At 35.8% G+C, this 12,016-nt stretch overlaps 1 protein-coding gene across 1 annotated transcript in view; it reads right to left on the bottom strand.

Moving 5' to 3' along the window:
* Positions 1–12,016, bottom strand: part of DNAH12 (dynein axonemal heavy chain 12) — a 56,406-nt gene that overhangs the window by 33,885 nt on the left and 10,505 nt on the right. The window contains exons 14-29 of the mRNA XM_059856423.1: positions 11,462–11,596; positions 10,430–10,623; positions 9,360–9,576; positions 8,557–8,742; positions 7,993–8,193; positions 6,745–6,939; positions 6,422–6,543; positions 6,018–6,300; positions 5,293–5,412; positions 4,747–4,903; positions 4,353–4,525; positions 2,888–3,040; positions 2,245–2,484; positions 1,539–1,784; positions 1,117–1,236; positions 320–429 (exon numbers count right to left, since the gene is read on the bottom strand). Of these exons, the coding sequence (XP_059712406.1) occupies positions 320–429; positions 1,117–1,236; positions 1,539–1,784; positions 2,245–2,484; positions 2,888–3,040; positions 4,353–4,525; positions 4,747–4,903; positions 5,293–5,412; positions 6,018–6,300; positions 6,422–6,543; positions 6,745–6,939; positions 7,993–8,193; positions 8,557–8,742; positions 9,360–9,576; positions 10,430–10,623; positions 11,462–11,596 (2,852 nt within the window). The remainder of the gene's footprint in view (positions 1–319; positions 430–1,116; positions 1,237–1,538; positions 1,785–2,244; positions 2,485–2,887; positions 3,041–4,352; positions 4,526–4,746; positions 4,904–5,292; positions 5,413–6,017; positions 6,301–6,421; positions 6,544–6,744; positions 6,940–7,992; positions 8,194–8,556; positions 8,743–9,359; positions 9,577–10,429; positions 10,624–11,461; positions 11,597–12,016) is intronic.

Here is a 12,016-nt window from a genome sequence, read left to right on the forward strand (position 1 = left end):
AAAATGGCACAGACCTGACAACTAATATTTTAACAGAAATAAGCTTTTACAGTCCTGAGTTTTCATCATACTGGTATCAGCACCTAAAATCATTATACATGTGCAAGTGCTTCTGATATCAGGAAGAGTACAATTCCTCAGACATACATCCACAAGAATTCTGGGACATGCAAAAGCAGTATCAGTAATCAGCTGTTCAAAGCTGATTGGAACGGAGAGGAATATTATGCCACCCTCAAAACCTTCTATAACTTCATATAAATAACTGCTATAGTGTAAGTCAGAATTACAAAAGATAGTGCAGTGATGAGAACCTTACCCATGTCTAACAATCATCATTTCATATGTCTGTATCATTTTCTGCATAAAAGTTTGTATAGGTTGGACATTATGTTCAATGCAACATTCATTGGCACATTCCAGAAAATCCTAAAATCCAAACAAATCATAATCTTATTCCTGCTACAATTTAAATTAGTGTCCTGCATGACAATAGAACAGTTTATGCTCATCAGTAAGGGTTTCAAATTAATTAATAACTGAAATTGTATTAGTCAGAATATAGCAAACTTCCTAGAGGAAAAAATTCCCACTTCTCTACTTCATGTGCTAGAACAGAATTTAACTACAATCTTTATCTTGAGGAGAAGGCATATCACCCTCAGGAAACCAGCAGTGTGCTTCAGAACCAAACAAGTTTTTTCAAGATCGTAGTATTTACTAAAAACTTAAAAGTTAATTTGGTTTTTCCAACATACTCATCCTTTCCAACCATCAAAGATTGCTTCAAGTGTTGCTAAAAATCAAGTATAAGCACAAACCTTTATCTCACCTAATTATGTCCAATAATTAGGAAAGAAATCAGAAAGCCTAAAACTTGGTAAATGTGCAAATCAGTTCTCAATCTGTAATGCACAACCCTTCTGAACATAAGGGAACTCAGATGTAGACTATATTCAGCACAGATAAAAGAATTCCCTTTGCTACAAAGTTTCATTCAGCGATTTTGCTCATCTTGAAATACCTCACTGCATTAATTGCACCTGATTACAAAGCAAATCACCACAGAACAATCAACAATGATCATTACCAAGGAAAAATTAGAAGAGTACTTACATTGTAGTCTGCCTCAGGAAGCTCTATTCCAGGAAATAAATCACTGGTTATACCCATGAACAGAGGTATATCATGTGACAAAAATTTGGGCTCATTCACATCTTTAATTGATCTAAGAAGCTAGAAGAAAGAAAAATGCATTTTGCTGTTCTTATTAAGAGACAGAGCATAAGGTGTTCAGCAATTAAAATGATCTAGTACGTAACAAAGATTAATTCATTAAATGGGGCCTTTGATAAGAAGCCCAACCATGCAACCATCAGAACAGCCCAGGAAAATGCAGCATTTATTTTCTTATCTTAATTTCACAAACTATAAAACATGGATCAGTGATGAGACAAGATATGCTGGAACTACCTTCAGAACTTGGAACTGCATATATCTATGGAACTCCTTAAACAACTACTCCCTCAGGAACTCACCAATATATCTTCATCTTCTGTGGGAAATTTTAACTTTAGATTCCCCGCAGCCACCAGCACAGCCTTGACTGCCCGCATGCCGTAGTCATAGTGATACTGAGAGGAAAGCTGTTCTGAACAAAGCCTGTAGGTCATGACTATCTTCACTGACAGTGACTTAGCATTCAAAAATCCATAGGAATAGAGGGAAATTTCTGCTATGAGAGCATAGTTTGGAACCATCATGGCTACCGTTCGGAAAAGAACCTGGAATACATACCCAAAGAAATATCTTCAAATAATTAATTTAGGAATGGAAAGAATTCAGAACTTTTACAGTATTCATCCCACCACAAAACAGCATTATCAATATTTGCAGCTTAAGACTCCCTAGGAATTTAACCTGAGCTACCACCAATATCCATCTTAATACACAATGCAGTACATTAAGAAAAGACACTGTGCCCCCCAGCTCTTTTCCCTCAGCACTGTCTCAAGAATGCAAGAATGCAATTTGCCTCTTGCACAGATACATCCAGCAGAAAGGAAGGAAAATGTGGTCCATGGCAGGTGAGAGAATGCACTTTCTTTCAGCAATCTGCATTTGGTATGCTCCTCATGCTGCACTATCTCTGCATTCAGTTAGCAAAGCCTCTTCATGGAAACAGCTCACCTGGACAAAACAATCATCACAAAGGTCACAGATGCATCAGTCTTAGTATTTTACCTTCAGATTATCTGGAAGTTCAGAACGTCCTGCATAACCTGGATTCATAGTAATTGCTATAAAACAGTTGGGGTTAAGCTTCAGTTCAGTTCCTTCAAAATTAAATGTTTCTAGCTTCATCTGTATGGCTCTTTGGATGCAAAGGATCTGCTGTGCCACTACAGACAGCACTTCCAGTTCAATGCGATTGAATTCATCAAAACATGCCCAGGCACCTGATGAAGCCAAACCCTTGAAAAACTGCAAATGAAGAAAGAAACCAATAATATTGCTAACAGAAAAGAATCAAAAGAAACTAAGAATATAATGTTGGAAGTCTAATTAGATTAAAAAAATACAATTACAATAATAATGCTTAAACCTCTTTAGATCATAGATCAGTGATGTACTGAAGAACAAATTTTTTGACTCTAAAGAAAGCTAAATCAGAAGATCCCAATCCCATGAACTCTTGTTTGTTTCATGCTTTAATTAGCAACTTAATAGGCTTTCATAATGCACCGAAAATAAAACATGTAGAGAACAGCACATAGCATCCAAAGCAGCAGACCACAAGCGCCACATTTATTTGTGTCTGCAAAACAGAGACCCTAAAATTTTCATGCTAAAAATAAAATACAACATATATTTATTTTCTGTTTACCTTTCCCATTGCCAGGTAATCAAGGCCATCAGAGCAGTTAAAGACAACACACTGAACAGCGAGAGCTTTAGCCAAATCTTTGGTGGTCTCCGTTTTACCTGTTCCTGCTGGACCCTCTGGGGCACCACCGAGGTTTAAATAAAAGGCTCCAATCTAAAGCACAGAAATAGTTTATGGAAATTATTTGTATTTCATTCATATGAAATTCTTCTGAATGAAAATGGTAAAATTAAATTGCACTTGATGGTTTCATGCACTTATTTTATCTAACTAAAAGGTATGGTTTTCCTAATTAAAAATAATCTGAAATGTACTTACAGCTAGGAAAAATAGGCAAGAGAATTTAATTTTGATGCTAACAGAGGGTTTAGTTTTATTATCATCATGACCATGATTGGTTACTCAATCTTTATTAAACCCAATCTTTCAGTTCTTGTTTAGATACACCTCTCAAGTTAAATTTGTTGCAGTTTCTTGTTGCTACTCTTTTCTCTCCGTCTGTCCTTTAATATATTTTTTTCCTCTTTTCTTTTTCTTTCCACACCATCCCCCTTTGACGTATGTGCTTTTCATTGACTATTCCATATTTTTTCCTATACTACATTTAAATAGGAGGAAATCTGACAGAAAACAAACAAGTTGCAGACTTCAAACAAACAGTGCAACCCACAGTTACAGGGCCACATCTGTATTGACTGACAAGTTCTGGGAATACTTTATTAAGAACTTGGTGGGCAAAGGACAAGGCTTCTATTTGCCAGAATGCCATGTGTCCACCTGCTGTGCTCTGATTCAAGGCTTGTGAGCCTAAAAGCAAAACAGACTACCAGCTGTATCACCCTCTCACACCAATGTACCTTGATGTTTTGACAAACAGATACCAAGCATCAGCTATGGCCACACCACATGTGCCTAGCAAAACTTGAAACATACTCCAGCAAAGAGACTGCAGTAACTGATAATGGGAAAAGCTGTATCTGAGATGACTTTGGTAACTTTCACTTGTCAGGTTAGCTGAGGATAAATAGGTTCAATAATAAACACCTCAGCCAAGAGCAGGGATACTAAAAGGTTGCCAAACTTGTACTAGTCTTAGGAACAGTGTGATCACAAATGAATCCTTCTCCATTAAATTTAGCAGCCCCAGAAAATCAGAAAAGCACTTTGCGTTCTCATAATCTTTACAATAATCAAATATTGTCTTTTTTTCCTGCGTGTTTTAAAAAAGCACAACCACAACAGAAGAACACACTAATGTTTCAGTCAGGTTGGTGGGCTGTCCAGATTTGTGGTTATGAGTGATTTTCATGTTTAATATGCTGTAAAAATTACAAACCTCATTCTAGCAGAAACAGCAGAGTCTGACAAGAACCCTAAGCCCTAAAAGGATGGCTGCACTGAACCGTGTAAGCAGTACTAGAGCACAGTAAATACAATTTGCAGTGTCCCAGGAGGTAGCTCGTACCAGGGTGCGGTAACACCTGTCTGTGAGAGGAGTGATCACCAGGCGGGGGGAGTTGCCGAGGTATTCGTAGGCATACTTCACATTGCAGTTAATGATGCACACGCGAACGTTCTCATTCTGCCAATAATAGCGCAGCTGTGCAAGCCACTGGAAGTCTGTTTCATTCTGCACACCTGACAAACAGAGTTGACAGCAATCATAAAAGGTGTTGTACATAGCTGGATTTTCTATTACAGTTAAATTTAAAACAGCTTTGAAATTATAATTGTTGATGCTTGTAGCTAAATGCTCACAAACCCATTTTAGTACTGTACTCTTTTATGCAGTAAAATCTGATAGGTTAATGATTTTTCATTAACTATGTGTTAATAAAAACGTCTTCAAATATAATTACCACTTCCAATCATTTCTTTGATGACATCTCTAGCATGAACATCAAGAGTAACCAAGGCACCCAGTGTAATCCTTGTTTGCTTTGACAGTTTTCCTCTCACCAGCTCTACAATATCATTAAGTTGAAGCTGAAGTGTATCATAATAACCCTTTAAGCCCTAGGAGACAAAAGATAAATTTGAAACTGGTTATATCACAGTTTCAAGTGTTCCAGACTACTTCATGCTGACTAGATATCTTAACAGAGGTTGCTTATTAAGCTACTATTTTATATTGTCATGGTTTTGCATCAACTTCTCTCTTACCCACACTTATGCATTTATATTGCAAAGCTACATTTTAAACTATGATTGCTCTAAATAAGAATATTAAAGTACTTGAATGAAAGGTATAACTCACTGTAGATAAATTCATGTATGTCAAACACACACGCTCATAATTTTTAAAATTTTATTTTAATTGTAAAAACCTGTTTGATTAAGCAAAATACATCAGCTGAAATGAAACACTAAGAAAGATTTTTTTTAAATTATGCATTACACAGTACCTTGGGCCCATCGTGAAGAACTTCATGCACCTCACTTGTCCAGTACATCTGAGACACACACAACACTACTTGGCCAGGCCACTCCAGAACCCAGCGCTTTCTCTCAGTCTCTAGATAAGCCTGAAAGAGTCACATACATCATACAAACACAGTGTCTGGGAATAAATATAACAATGTAACTCAGAAGCTTATAATATAATCCTATTAATATTCCTTGCTGAAGAATACTGTTCTCCTATTTGCAATGTCCAAATGGAGCTTTAAATGCTCTTTTCCCTTTAGGTTCACAATTTTTTACCCAATAGTTCTAAATATTCTTAGAATTATCTTTCCATATTACAGAAATATTCATGACTTGTTAACTTCATACAAATAAATATTTTCTGTCTAATGATTTCCTTTTAGGAGGAAGCAAGCATATTACAAGTGTTCCATTTCTAATTCATAAGAAACCTGAACTATTACATTGGATGATATATCCTGTAAAATATTACTGCTGTGAAACCTTTAGAAGAATTTGTACCCAGTATTATAGGAAAACTACTTGCATCTTATTCAAATTAAACTCTAATGTATATAACTGGCCTATTAAATACATGTCATGTTAACTTGGTCCTGGCCACATGACTTCATCAACTCCTGTGTTGAGGAAGAATTTTAGAACGCCAAGAGACAGCCACAAAACAGAGATAGGTGCAGTTCTTAAGTTATCATAAACCCCATACCATTCTTGATCTGGCAATTACATCACGTACAGTCTTCAGCATAACATCTTCTACTTGAATTAACCACTTCTCCACTGCACCTCGAGCTTCAGAAGTAGAAATGTGTGAAACCAGCTGTACACGCTCGCCTTCAGAGCTGCACATTCCTTTAATATCCAAATTGCGAAGGAAGTCCAGCTTCGCAATGCCTTCAAAGCACTTCTTCAAGTGAGGCTGAACTCTAAGAGGATCCTTAGTCTCCGATAGGATCTCCAACATTTCATCATTAGACAAGAAAAAGAAGCTAAAAAAATTAGAAAAAAAATACAACTGCATTATCAAGCTATTTTTAAGACTGATCTTATTCACAATAAAAAAGCCCCATTCAGAATCTGTGGGCTTTAAATAACCAAAGCTCATCGTACCGGGGAAAGAAGAGACGTTTTTTTTCAAGGTAAGCATTAAGCCCTTTCATGATTTTGTCAAGAAGTTCATTACAAGTCTGAAGCTTCTCTGTTAATCCTGGCAAGGAAGTAGCAGCAAGAACCTGTAACAACAGGTTACATGTGCAAACTGTCAGCTATAAATGAAGTATTTCAAACAGTAGAAATTACTCAAATAAGGAACAACATAACTTTTTTTTTCTTGAAAGCCTAGGAAACTGAAATTGTAGTTCACTGTATATATTCTGAAAAAAAAAAGGCAAGAGAAGCTACTGCTTCCTGTCAGTAATGGACATTTCCCTTACCTTTGGGTCTTCAGCACAAAACTGCATAATCTCTCTCCACAGTCTATCCACAGTCTGAAACTGCCGTCCCTCTTCTGGCATCTGTTGCATAATATCCTCAGAAGAAAAGATGGGCTCCAAATACAGCCACTGTACCTGCACTTTCAGCCATTCATCAATATTCTCCTGAATTTTAATCAAGCGGCTTTCCCATTCCTTAATAAATGTTTAAAGAATGTTAACTTGACATTTCCAAGCAAATAATGTTAGAGACAACAAATTCAGGAAAGGTAGACATTGTGGTATTCCAGCTCCCAAAGAGGAAAAAAAAAGTCTATCAATAAACAAAATGAAAGAAAAATATTTAGGAGTATAAGTTCTTCCACATATACAGATGGCCAAAGGAGCTCTGAAATTTTTACTCACTTGGAAATTAATTTTTCAAACTGCTTTATTTATCACTTTAGTGCTATGAACTTTCAACAACTTAATTGTTAAGCAATAGCCAGGAGGCTACCAGTGATAAATTCTATTTCATTTCCCACAGCAAGGGCTCTTTTAGCTGAATGGCAGCAGGGACACAATACCAGAAAAGCCACCTCAGCTCATAGAAGAGATCCAGCAAGTCAGGTCAACAGTAGATACTGGAGCAGGCTGCCTGTAAAGTGCAAGTATGTTCACTGAGCCTGCTTGAGCCTGAACAATTCCCACATAAACCAACAATGAACTAGGGAGGGTAACTGCAAAGCAATTCCACCAGCTTATCTACTGTCAATAGTGATGGTGTTAGCACCACAAAGACTACTCTAGCCCTGAAATTCAAAAAGCAAGTGTAAAGCACTGCCATCATTGCTCTGAGGCCTGATTAAAAAACACTCTCCCAGCCATCAAGAACTTCCTTTGCCCTAGGGAAAACATTGTAGTTCAAAATTTGAGTCCAAAACTCAATAAATAAATAAATAAATGTTCTTATTAGCAGTAATAGAAACATTATTTCCAGTTATTAAGAAGCAAGGCTAATGGAAATAGTGATTTTGCAAAATACAAGAAAAAATAATAATGTTCTCTTGGTTACACTTGAATCTGAAGGGAAGAGAGAATTCCAAAACAGTAGTAATATGACTCATACAAACTTAAAAGATTCTTGCTGAAAAATCAATGAAAACATTTAATTAACAACTCAAACAATAAAAATTGTAATACAATCAGTATACTATTGCACTACAGTTATCTTACAAATAAATATGGTTGGAAAAGTACTCATGGTACCTTTATTTCATTCTCAAATGGTTTAATGAAAGGTGATCCTCTCATTGTCTGAGTTTTCATAATCTGGTCATCAAGAAGAGCCTGAATATCATCCACTGAAGACAGAATATGAATACCAGTCTCACGATACACATTTGTGGTGAAGGAAATTGAATCCCAGGTTTCCTTCATGGTATGCATTGCTTTCTCCAAGGAAAATTCCTATTTAAAAAGGAAATAGCTTGGTCTAGCCACTGAATTGTTTTTTTTCCAACTCTCTAATTCAATATATAAGCATATCCAGCTGAATAAACTACTTTGCTCTAATAGCACAAATAAACTATTTGTTATTATTTTTCCTCAGTATATTCTTTTCTTGCACACAAAAAGCAGCATACTTGGGAAATACTGATGATGTCACATGAGATACAAATGCTTACACTCATTATTAATATATAGTGGGCCAATGTCTCACCAAATCTCCTCTGTTGCATAATGGCAGAGACAAATAATGCCAATAAGTCATAAAAGTGTTCAGCAAGAGACCTGACGTCATATTTGTCACTATCAAATCTCTGTGCTTACCTTGCTTGCGCCTATACTGATAACTGTAAACTGGTCCAAGTAAGAGGAGAGATTCTGCTTTAAAACTTTTCTCAGGGTAGTTCCAGCATCTGGTGTTATATCATATCCTACTATCTCTGACATCTGCTGCCAGTGACGGTCTCTCATGCCAGGGTTACAAAAGACAATCACAGTGGGAATATGCTCCTAATTCAGAAAAACATTTATAAGGTAAGTACTACAATTACATTATTATAATAATTATATTATTATTATTATTATTATTGTTGTTGTTGTTGTTGTTGACAATTATATATTAATATTATTGTTGTCATATAAATTATTTCTTAATTTTTTAATCTGTTGCGTGCATTTAAAATTCTGCTACAGTAGCTGAAGACATGAAAATATTTTCCAAAGAGTGCCAATGGATGCACCTGGTTTTCCATTCAATTTCTAAATAATTATATCAACTACTGAAGAAGAAAATAAAAAAACTATTAAGCCTAATTTTTCAGTGATGCTAAATTTTGCTTCTATCAACATAAGAGTCCCATTTCAAAGTTCCCAACTGCATCCTTAAATGTTTTTCTGCATCCAAAAATGACTTTTCTCCTGTATGTGTGCACTAGTTGCAATTCCAGAAACTATTAAAAAATTTTAAAATCCAATTTTATTAAAATGAATGGGACAGTACAATCTGGAAATGGGGGTTCAGAACAGCCTCACCCTATCTTTGACTCTGCATCATCTACATGTACTAAGCCGTGAATTTAGCATTTGTCCCTCAGTATCACATATGAATATCCCTCACGTTTTCTTACCTTAAATTCTTTGATCTGATCCAGAACTGAAGAACACATTGTAAGAGTTGGATGACCCCTCCCAGCTATGTATCGCACTGCCTTTTTCTTCTCCGCTGCCGCTTTCTTCTGCTTTTGTTGGAAGAGTCTTAACAGTTTGTACATCTCTCTATAAAATTCATCAATCTCAGTCTCCATGCTTTCGCCATCTAGCTCCAAAAAGGTTCCATCCATCCACCTGAGAAAAAATATAAGGTTACAAAACAGAATAACAAATGTGGCCCACAAATAATTATCGCTTTGTTTTGCAACACATGAATACCTATTTAAATTAAAGCAAAGCTCTTCTTCCATATTATTGTTATTCTTTGCAAAATTCTAAAGCCCAGCTAAAAGTGGCTCAACAGCATTTTTCTGTCTATTTGTGTAGTTCTCTTAAGTCAGACACATACTGAAACTGAGTAACTGCATGAATGGACAAATATTTAAGTTAAACTCTAGACAGAGATCGACATACGACATTTAAAAATACACCAGGTCTTGTAATTTTCAAACCCCCACACACTTTCAGCCACAGCACATTATAACTTCTACAGAATGCATGAAATAATAAACAATCTCCCTTAATTTATACACAGAGTCCAGTTTTGTGGTAGGATGTAACACCAAACAGCAACATAGTCATTTGAACCCACCATTTTGGACAGCTGCTAAGTTAAAACCAGTTTTGGTTACATGCAGATGATGAGCTCTCTAGCTGAGCTCATGTGTGTGATTCATGCTGTGATTCTTGGGGCTATCCTGTGCAATGCTAGAACTTGGACCTCATGATCTTTGTGGGTCCCTTCCAGCTTAGGAAGTCTGATGATTCTATGATTCCATGATTACATTTTAAAAATAAAAACAAATCAACTTTTTTTCTAGCTGAATTAAGAATAGCAAGTCTGATATATATGTTATATTACCCTTTTACTTTGCTTGCTAATAACATGTTAACAAGAAAACAAATTCATTTTCTACATCTGACATGAATGAGACCAGGATAAGCATTTTTCTCACTCTTCCTCTTACAGCATTTAGTGCTGAATTACCTTCTTTCTGTTCGCTGCCATTTCAGTATAACATTAAAGAGTTTCAGGTATGGTTCTATCTCAGCTCTTAAGTTGTTGAGGAGTGGGAATTCACTTGGTTTCCATTCAAGCAGAATCTCTTCTTTATTAAGAGCAGCTACTGTTTCATCAGCATCCTGTACTGCTTTCTGTAAAGTCCTCACGTCAGTCACATACTGAAATCAAATAATAGTATGTCTTGAGAAATAACCAAATTGTGCTCTGAACAGCTTATATCAAAATATAAGCTTTCACATTAAATCTTGTTTTCTAAAATTTTAAAAACTTGTCTGCTTATTGATGAGTATATAAACTGTGAAGAAACCAGATGAACATTATGAAAAATAAAATTGGTTCTCATTACTGAATTTTAGAGTACTTTCAAAATATGTGGGCTTTAAAACTTACTGTTCCAGGAGGCAGGCACACAATTTTTTATGTATGTGGCATATTGGTAACTGGGATTTATTAGCTTAGGATTTCTGTTTTGTGCTTTGAAGTGCTTTGTTTTTTAAAAAGTCAGTATTTCTTACTATGCAATATGCTCCAATTAAAGCACAAGACATGGTCTGAAAATTAAAAAATACCGGTAGAAATTCATGAAACTTTGGAGCCAGTGGTCTGCTCTTCACTAGCATAACAATTAAGTTTTGAGGTTTGTAGGAAAAAAGTATCAAATTGGTACCTGTGCTGGTTTTGCATTAACTGATTTGTGGTGAAGAGGGAAAATGGATAAATTATTTTCGTGGGTGCACACACTCTTTCTGAACTGGTGTTATTGGTACCTATGAGCTAATTCAAGCTTTATAGCAATCTTCCTCTAAATAAAATGTTAAACGCCAATGATAAACAATAATGTGGGGGGGGGACTGAGCTCGGTAACTGTGGCAAGAGGATAACAAATGTTTTAGTTCACATTTGTTACACTGATTACTATTAATTACAATTTTTTCCATGATCCCTGGGTATTTAACACATAAAACATTTATATCAATTTTATATTATTAATCAAACCTGTTGCATGCGATCCAGTTCTGAGAGTTCTTCTAATTCTGCCACGGATTTATAAAGCTTGTCTAATTCACCATGCAGGTTCTCACATTTCTGTTGCACTTCTTGTTCTCGTTCAGCTTTAGACTGTTGGATCAGCTACAAAAGAATTTATTTTTTTCATGACAAAGGTGATTTTAAGTCCTTTCAATAATTAACGCGCATACTACCATCTAAACATTTAATGCAAACAGACAGAAAATTAACAGTACAGATAAATTATCATCCTTGCAACAGCTGAATTTTTTTTCCTATGTCCCACTTTAGTGTGTGCAACCTCTATACGCTAGCACAGAAGCCTCATCTCAATAATCATAGCAGTTGGGATTGCCTCAAAGGCCTCCTTCAGGAATCAGGAGACAGAAAATAAAGCATTACAGAAAAAAAATAGATATTCCTAATTTTGGGATTCAGTATTTTACTGCCAAAAAGGACACCTACAGCTGTTGAAAGCCAATGTTATCCCACATGTACCTGTGGCTGTAAAAGCCCGAAATTCTAGAACATAAGACCACCTAA

The sequence above is a fragment of the Haemorhous mexicanus genome, chromosome 11 (genome assembly GCF_027477595.1).
Source record: "Haemorhous mexicanus isolate bHaeMex1 chromosome 11, bHaeMex1.pri, whole genome shotgun sequence".
Lineage (NCBI taxonomy): Eukaryota > Metazoa > Chordata > Aves > Passeriformes > Fringillidae > Haemorhous > Haemorhous mexicanus.